Raw genomic sequence first — 9229 nt, forward strand, 5'->3', positions numbered from 1 at the left:
TCTATCTATTCTGTCTATATTTTCAAAAGAAATATTTTATAACTCCCAACTTGAATACTTGTTCCCCTTTCCTCAGAAAGGACAGTGCTGCTGTAGAAGGGGCTAAACATAGTTCTACACGAATGGCTCCTGGCCTTTCAGGTAGGCTTTATTTGCCAGTGAGGTAATTATCCAGGTGCAGATGCTGTCCATCCAAATACTCAACACAATAAGCTATGGATGATCTGTCCTGAAGGCAACAAATCTGACCACCAGCGAAGACAATAGCCTGTCCTGCAGGATGAAGTCCACCGGTGATGGAACCAACACCAACAATTATTTTCTTATATAGCCCATAATCACATACAGTGTGTCTCAATGGGCTTTGACAGGCCCTACAGTTGACACGCCCCAGACTTGATGCTTATGTACACAAGGAAAACCTCCACCAAAAAATAAAGGAAGAAGCCTTGTGAAGGATTGATACAGAGAAGGACCCCCTTCCAGGATAGAATGAACCTTCAGTGTCAGTGCTGGGTTGGTGATGATTTGTCCAGGAAGAGAAGAAGTCCTACAGTTGTAGTGGTGGAAAAGTCCAAAGTGTAGTATAGAGCATCTGTCCATGTTTGAAGGTACTGGACAGTGCGGAGTAGGTTTTACTCCAGTGTCATGGTGTACAACACAACTTGCTGCACCCTGATAAGGTGGAACAGTGAATCGTCACTTCATGAATGAAAGTACACCCAGGAATATTTCAGGCCGTGGAGATCAGGTGACAACCAGAACAGACCTTCCAAAAACATCTGTAAATTCTGCATCTAGGAGGATTATTGCCTGAACTGAAATATCATGTCTTACCATCCATCCATAGTGTAACCGTCCCTACACACAATGTGATCCCAGTCTAGGTTCTTCTTGTCTGTGGTTCTCCAACCACCATCAGTACAGTCCCATTATTCTCCTTCAACAATCCCTTGAAGACAATCCTCTTCCAAGATCACCACCTCTCCAAAACCCATAGCTCCTCACACTCGCACTGCTTTGGATAAGACGTGTACTCTGAAGAGAACACTTGCGTTGATCCCCTATTGAGAAACCACAGATGGATTAGCAATGGCAGAAAGTTTTCCACAGTAAAATGCAGGGGTTTGGAAGAGCAGCCTCTTCCAGGAATGACAGACACTAGCGAATTGTTTGCTAGCGTAAGGTCAAACATGTACTTCAGGTTTACACAAAGAAATGACTAAAACGAGAAAGAAACTATCTTTAATGGCGTTTGCGTGAGAGCTGTCAATCGTCAGGCTCCTCCCATTTGAAACTCTGTTTGTAAAAGCAACCCCAGGCCAGGAGAGGGCGCCCCGTAGGGAGGGGGGTCACTCTTGGGTCCAGCAAAGACTCAGAAGGGGTCAAAGTCTGTTTAGCCAGCCAGCTGCAGCTGTGCTGATCCACAAAGTCGTGCCGAGCCCACCCGATAAGAGCGGTTAACATGGCCAGGAGTCAAAACACACACAAACGGCGTGTCTGATATTTAGAACAGGTTTTATTCTCATAATTTTCAAGTGTTATGCAGGCAAGGTTTTTTTTTTGTTTGTTTCCCCATTCACATAACACAATTGTACAAAGTCATTTAAAAATATCAATAAACCGCAGCCTTTGAGGCTAACCTGGCAAAAAACCATTATCAAATGTCATGGAGACAAACAAACATCTTAGAAAAAGATTTACAAATGAGATGTCACTAGAAAATATTAAAGAAAATCGGTTGTCACACAAAATATTACCAAAAACATCTAAATTGTTTGGTATCAACCATTTCATTTGATATTTTTTTGCTTTCTTTTTTTTTTCTTTTTAAACACATTATGACATGAAGAAAAGTCAGATAAATTAAAAAGCCATGATTATATTTATAAAAGGAGCACATTTATAGAAATAATAAATCAACACTATCAGCAGAAAATGAAACATGCTGGACATAATCTCTGAATCGACAGCGCACAATACACATCAGCAATCGGCAAAGGCAAATATTCAAATAAAGGATAAATAATAAATTAGCCAAACACAGTCGTCATCTACAGTTGCCTGTGTGTTAAGAGAAAAGGGGGCGGAGCAGGGGCGGGACGAGGGGGAGGGGAAAATAATAAAAAACGAAACCAAGTCACAAAACTGAGACAGACAGAAACACCACCAGACACGATTCGATAACACTGAACTGAGCAAATTTGGGCCGATGCCCACCAACGCACAGAGGCGGAGACAGGCCGGAGGGGTGGGGCCTGGTTTTGTGGGTGGGGCTCCAGTATGAAGGAATGGATGACCAAGGAGTCCATTTGGAGCGCGCAAGAAAGGAAAAATAAACAGAAGTAAGTGTACCAGCGAGTGGCTGTTCACAAGTTCATCGACTGATGAGTTGCGGTCGCAGTCCCCCCCCCAACGACACGCCCCCAAGCCCCCCCCCCAGGAGAGTTCGCTGCACTTCATCTTAAGGCATCGACAGAACAGTTCATGACTAGAGTGACAAAACACCTTTCGTGTAGTTTCCTTTTCCACCCCAAATCATGTAAACATGGTCTCACTAAGATTGTCTTTGTAGTATTGCTTTCATCTAACAGCACGTTGTAGAAAGCTAGATTGTAATTTTTTTGTAATATTTTTGATTCTCTAGAAACTCTAATATCACCTTGTGTTGACAGGAATGCATTGTTAATGAGCGTAATTTTAAAAAATGTGCTTTTTCTTAACTGCCCTTTACAAACAGTCCTTCAATAAGAGCTTTGTTACACACCGGTTCCGTCCGATCGGGGTGGAAGGGAAGGGCAGCGAACAGCGCCAGCGTCCCAAGACACAGATATACTGATCTTCATCTTCTATGCACCACGTAACCGAAAATTTGCACGTTAATTACGTTTCAGAGAATCTGGAAACGCGGCGTGGATTGAAAACAGGTTTGTAAAACCTCCAGCACCCAAAGCTGGTTCTGTCATCATAGGTTTAGTGCAGACGGATTTCATATTTTCATGTACTCCAGATTACGAACTTTTTACGACTCCTGACCCGTTGTCCCACACCGAAGCCGAATAGTTACCGACCAGTCTGGCCAGTACGCAGTACCCTTTAACCAACCTGCCCTTCCACCGTCCAGCTGTGCTTTCGACGGGAAGTCGGACAGGTCGCGCGTTGTGATTCTGGTTGGTGGGGATTTCACCTTTTCCATTCCCCCCCCGGCGCAAATTCACCCGTCGTGTCAGGCGGCAACCCATCGGCCCCTCAAACCTGCGAGCGACACAACTTCACTTGTGCATAGAAATAGCTTCCGTTGATTTCCCGCTATAACCTTGTTTATTCCATTGTGCTATTCTACCAATTCCGCTCCGTCCTTCCACCCATCTTTCAGAAGCCGTCCATCACCAGGTCATTTTGACTTTGACATATCCTCAGAATATGCATTATTATTATTTTTAGATTCTCGCATGGAAGAAAAGAAATGCAAAATAAAGGAAAAGTGAAATCAGGTGCGTATACACGTCTGTCCTGTTTATACCACACCCCAAACACCCACGACAGAGTGGGTGGGGCTACTCAAACTCCTCCTCCAGGTTGTTGGATGTGGTGGGCGTGGCTGGGTTGGAATCTTGGGATAGGGACGCCACGGTCACCATGGGAGGCGAGGCCATGACTTCGTCCACAGTGTCCTCCATGTCCTCCGTGGTGATTATGGTCAGGGAGGCTCCGCCTTTCTTGTGCTGGTGGGTTTTGATGTGCTTCGACAGGTGGTCACTCCTCATGAAGCGCTTGGAACATTCCGGACACTCGAAGCGCTTCTCACCTGGAAATGTGGAACAAGCAAGTAAAAAACCAACACGTCATGTTTTGTGTGTGTGTGTGTGAGAGTGTGTGTACATTTACATTTAAGGCATTTGGCATTAGGACCCCGAACTATGAATACAATCTTTTTATTCACACTTGTTATAGATTTTGTACATAAGTTCGACAATAAGAGGTTTACAAATTAATCTAAATATTCTCTAAAGAGGAAGGTCTTGAGCTGCTCTGAAAATACTCAGTGACTGAGCTCTTCTGACCTCAAGGGGCCAAGACAGAGAAGAGTCTAGATGAATATCTTCCTTTTACCTTTAGCAATGGGGGGACCAAGTGAGCAGTACTGGAGGCTCGGAGTATACTAGCATACATGTGAATCTGCTTGCCATTGTTGTTTGTTGCTACAACTGGGGTGTATTTGTGTGTTTAAATGTGTGTGAGTGTTTGAATTTATGCATGATAAGCAATGTGTGTGCTCTACAATGACAGTGCAGCTCGTCACTGTGTGTGTGGAGATTGTACCTGTGTGTGACTGTGGGGTGTTTTTTTATGTGTGAGTGTTGTTCTGTGATGCTGCAGCAGTTCGCTGTTTCTGGGGAGGATGTGTGTGTGTTACTCTGTGTGTGCATATGTATGTTCTGTAATGCTGCTGTAGCTCGCTATAAGTGGGGAGGATGTGTGTGTGTTACTCTGTGTGTGTATATGTGTGTTCTGTAATGCTGCTGTAGCTCGCTATGTGTGGGGAGGATGTGTGTGTGTTACTCTGTGTGTGCATATGTATGTTCTGTAATGCTGCTGTAGCTCACTATGTGTGGGGAGGATGTGTGTGTGTGTTACTCTGTGTGTGTATATGTGTGTATGTTACTCTGTGTGTGCATATGTATGTTCTGTAATGCTGCTGTAGCTCGCTATGTGTGGGGAGGATGTGTGTGTGTTACTCTGTGTGTGTATATGTATGTGTGTTACTCTGTGTGTGTATATGTATGATCTGTAATGCTGCTGTAGCTCGCTATGTGTGGGAAGGATGTGTGTGTACCTGTGTGTGTTCTGCGATGCCGCTGCAGCTCATCGCTGCGTGTGAACCGCTTGCCACAGAAGATCCAGTTGCAGACGAAGGGTCTCTCGCCCGTGTGCCAACGCAGGTGGGCGCGCAGGTGGGACGTCTTCCCATACACCTTCCCACAGCCCTCCATGTGACACACATGCTGCTTCTTCTTTGACGGGTCACTGTTGTTCCTGTGCGGGTGACACAAACGATGATCGGTCAGCAAACACGAACTTCCGATCTATAGTACCCATCCTTTCCATATGATTTGTTGCTTGTTAACTTGTTTTGTTTCATGGAATGTTCATTTTTTTAATGAAATGTAAATTTATTTGCAATTCTCCGACACCAACGTCGTCGTTTAATTATCTCCAGACAGACATATTTTCTTTCACTCATAGACGCTCATAGGGTCAAGTCGGTTTGGATTCTGTTGGGCTTGAGTCTTCTCCTCACCTCCCCTCTCCATCTCTGCAGTTGGGACAGGAGCAGGCCACCCTACGTAGTCTCTTGCTCGGTGGTCCCTCCTGGTCGGTGGGGCTCTGGACGCCCATCTGATCCGGGCTGACGGTGTTCAGGCCGCTGTTGCCCACTGTGACAGTCACTGGGGTCGACTGCACTTTGATCCCCTCCTGACCCTGTTGTTGACCTTCAGGGAGAACATTGTGGAGAAACACATTCATTTGATCTTTTACCATTAATTTAACCTTTAACCTCAGGTACAATAAATCTGGTTCCGTATCAGTCTTCCCAGAACTGTTCCAGAATGTCACATTGACTAGTTGCCCCATCAAAACACTGTAATTAAAGCAGTGATGTTTCAGTGGGGTGTGAGCACATTTCCAGGAAAAATGATGAGTGGCAAGTTTACTTTTTGCTGTATTTACCATGGTATATATAGTTCCTCGTGTTATGTAAAAGTCATATGTCAAGTCGTGTCACCCCAGCCCTGCTGCCGATGATCAACATAGAACACCTCCTCCTCTTTTCTATGGGGGCCCAAAAACCCTCTCTCGCTCTCTCACACACACACACACACAGACACTCAAAATACTCAGCAATCACAGCAAAATGTACAATTCGTTTAAATAAACCCCCATAATTAGGTTCTTGTCTAGAAATGGACCACACATGCGTCAATACGAATGACTGATGGGCTTTGAGTGATATTGGATCAGGTGGATTTCCTGCAGCAAACTTGCCCGACCTCCTCCCCTGACCCCTCACCCGACCTGCCGATCGGTTTAATGTGATAAGCTGACGTGTGTTACTGATCAGAATTTCCTCTTTGAGGAAGTGAGGGCTGGGAGCGGGGCCTTGAGGGCAGAACATGATCACATTTTCATTTGTGAAATACAAGTCAGTTCAGATTTGCTACAAAGTTGATCATTTTATATTTCTGAAATTGCCTAAAACATTTATTTATTAGATTACGTTGAAATCAAACTCCCCAAAAATCTATTGTTACATTAATAACGTTACACCATGAGAATTGATTTAAGTGTGGTGAGATTTCTATTTTTACTTTAATTGTTTATGACAGACTGGTTGATCGTCCCAAAGCTCCACCCACTCAGCAAGTGAGGCGGAGCCTCTTGTGTCAGGCTTACCTTGTACTCCGGTGATGGTGAGTGGAACGCCCTGGACCTGCATGCCGGCCGCACCCAGGCCCGCGATGTTGACCGTCTGGACGCCGCTGCCGGACGGGATCTGCGCCGCGCTGAGCGTGATGGGGGCTCCGCCCAGCGTCAAGGGGGCGATCTGCGCGAAGGTCCCCGCCCCTGCGCCGGACGCCACCGGCGCCAGGGTGATCTGTTGCGGCATGCTGGCATTCTGCACCTGCACCGTCTGCCAGCTGATCTGGCCGCCCGGCGTGAGCGTGGGTGCCCGGATCAGGACCTGCGCCGGGTTCTGGAAGGCCTGCAGCTGCAGGTTCTGCTGGATGGGCTGCAGGACCGAGCCCTGCACCAGCTGCTGCTGGGGCTGCTGGACCTGGATCTGCTGCAGGACCGGAGGACCCACAATGTGGATCTGCTGGACTGAACCGGCCGGGTCCGATGCCGACTGAAGCCCGTTGGACTGGACCGGACCGCCCTGACCATTGGCGTCGGTGGAGTGGGCTTGTGTGTCCTTGTCTGTGCTAACGTCAGACTGTACCGAGGTGGTCAACGTTGTTCCGTCCACGGCGGTGGAGTCGCTGGTCACTGTGGTGGTACAGGTGGACGCGCCTGAGGAATCCGTCACGGTCACCCCACTGCTACTCGTGGGTGTGGCCACCAGCTGGTTGCCGTTAGAAATGCTCCCGTCACTATGCTGCACAAGCTGGACGGCCCCGCCCCCAGCGACACTGTTAATAACGGGCAGGGCCAGGGTCATGCCACCGATGTTTATGGGTAAAGTTGTCACCATGGGAGTCTGGGCACCTTGGATGGTCTGCAGCTGGAGGGGGAAAGAGGGGCGGATCTGAAGCGGGATGGCCTGACCGGCCACGTTCTGAGTGACGATGTTGGCGGACCCCGCCTTCTGTGGCGTGGCGAGGATGGCCTGGCTGTTCCCAGCCGGGATCAGCTGGATCTGCTCCGACTGCACGTTCAGCGCGGCGGGGTTGGCCGGGTTGATCTGGATCTGCTGTCCGTCAGCGGTCTGGAGGTGCGGGATGACCTGGTACTGGATCCCGCCACTGGAGGTGGGCATGTTCTGCACCTGGATGATCTGGAACTGCTGCTGGGCGGCCGGTGCAGCGCTGCCGGCGCTGCCGATCACTTTTACCTTCCGGCCCGAGGCGGTGTCGGCCACGCCCGCTTGTGTCATGTTGTCTCTGGAAACGGCGGCAGGGGCGGCGGCAGCGATGATCTGCCAGCCGTTTCCGGTGAACTGCGCCGGCACAAGTTCCAGCTGCTGTGGCGCGCTCTGCAGCTGCACCAGTGCCTGACTCGGGTCGATGATGATTTGCTGCGGGGCACCTGGCTGGCCCTCGCTGGCCACACCCCCTATTTTGCTGCATGTGGCTGCAAGCAGCGCCAGCGGCGATGGCTGTGCGTCCTGTTCACACACACACACGTACAGAGACAGAGAAGTGGAGAGCTGTCAGTGGCTGTGGGCGGAGTCACAGGAAGTGTTGCCTGTGTGTGCGGGGGCGTGAACCACATTCTCATTTCTCGGAGATGGAAGGCAGAACAGGACAAACGAAGCGGGGCAATTAATACCAATGAACAACAAAATCAAATATTGCAATAAAAACGTTGCTGACCCCGGCAACTCTACAGACATGTGTTGTTGTTTTGTTAGATACCAGGAAGTGCCGATGTTTAGTCTCACATCACACCTGCACTGTGCTGTCATAACACTTGGGCGTAAAGGTGTGCATGGCGGTGCACCACCCTACCTGCGATCCTGATGCCCTGCCTTTCCCGTCACCCCCCGAGCTCTTGCCCCCCTCAGTGGCCATGGCTTCCTTCTTCTGATCTGGAAACATACATAATAATAAAACACACGTGAGAATACACCGGGTATATAACACACCGAATATACCCCGCACGCAAACAGTCACACTAAAGAAGGCTGGACCCCCCCCCCAACTCATCAACAAATTAAACGTGGCTTCGATAAAGAGCGCGAACGCGCGCGACGCGGGGTGAGGGAGAGAGTGAGAGAGAGAGCTAGAGAAAGAGAGGGGTGCATGGATGGAGAGAGAGAGGGGGGTGGAGACGGACCGGAGGAGGAGGGTACGCACCACTCATCCCGCATGAATAACGCGGAGCGGAGAGGTGTAGTTACGGTGAAGAAGGCCGGACGCCGTGCGGCGGAAGGACGAATGGCTGCTGCGCGGCTGCGCCTCACCCACCCGGCAGGAAGGGCGGTGCCAAGCGGCGGAGCGCAGCCCCGGGTCCCCGAACGCGCCCAGGCGCGGGTGCACTCCCTCAGGTCCGCGACGCGCGGTCCGCTGGCGCGACGGTTCCACCCGAAACTACGCCTCTGTGTCCGGCAGGGACCTCCCCCCGCCCATTGAAATGTCCGCGCCTCCGGCCGACCGCGCGCTGGACAGCCGCCCGCGACGCCTCACGCCCACCGCCCGCTTACAATCGGCGCGCTGGCATTTCTGCACTTTTTCACGCACAGTCGCGTTTGCGCTGCGGAAAGATCGCTACGGCTTTTGTGGGCGGACGGTCTCCACCCACATATTCAGATTGGACGGGGCGACTTTACATGCGAGGGTGGAGATGGGAGTTGTATTTGCGCGCCGCGCGCCGCGCACACGCGCCCGCGGCGCCGAGGACTACGTCTCCCATGATGCTCCGCGCCCGAGGGCGGCCCGGCCGTGACGCGGCTCCGCCGGGTTCGGTTGAGAGGCCGCGAGTAGGGCGGATACTCGCGCGCGGTGGG

The 9229-nt window shown here is 50.2% G+C and overlaps 1 protein-coding gene across 2 annotated transcripts; it reads right to left on the minus strand.

Annotated features, from left to right (window-relative positions):
- Positions 1-1499: 1499 nt before the first annotated feature.
- On the minus strand, positions 1500-9010 carry sp4 (sp4 transcription factor). 2 transcript variants are annotated; one of them, XM_028963854.1, is made up of 6 exons: positions 8691-9010; positions 8232-8311; positions 6457-7888; positions 5303-5495; positions 4838-5037; positions 1500-3808 (listed from the first exon to the last, which is right to left on the minus strand). In XM_028963854.1, exons 2-6 carry the CDS (start codon positions 8292-8294, stop codon positions 3558-3560), a joined length of 2139 nt encoding a protein of 712 aa, XP_028819687.1. In that variant the 5' UTR covers positions 8295-8311; positions 8691-9010; the 3' UTR covers positions 1500-3557. The 2 variants fall into 2 exon arrangements, with proteins under 2 accessions (XP_028819687.1, XP_028819686.1); XM_028963853.1 differs by having other exon boundaries at positions 8580-9010.
- Positions 9011-9229: the final 219 nt, after the last annotated feature.

Source organism: Denticeps clupeoides, chromosome 20 (genome assembly GCF_900700375.1).
Source record: "Denticeps clupeoides chromosome 20, fDenClu1.1, whole genome shotgun sequence".
Lineage (NCBI taxonomy): Eukaryota > Metazoa > Chordata > Actinopteri > Clupeiformes > Denticipitidae > Denticeps > Denticeps clupeoides.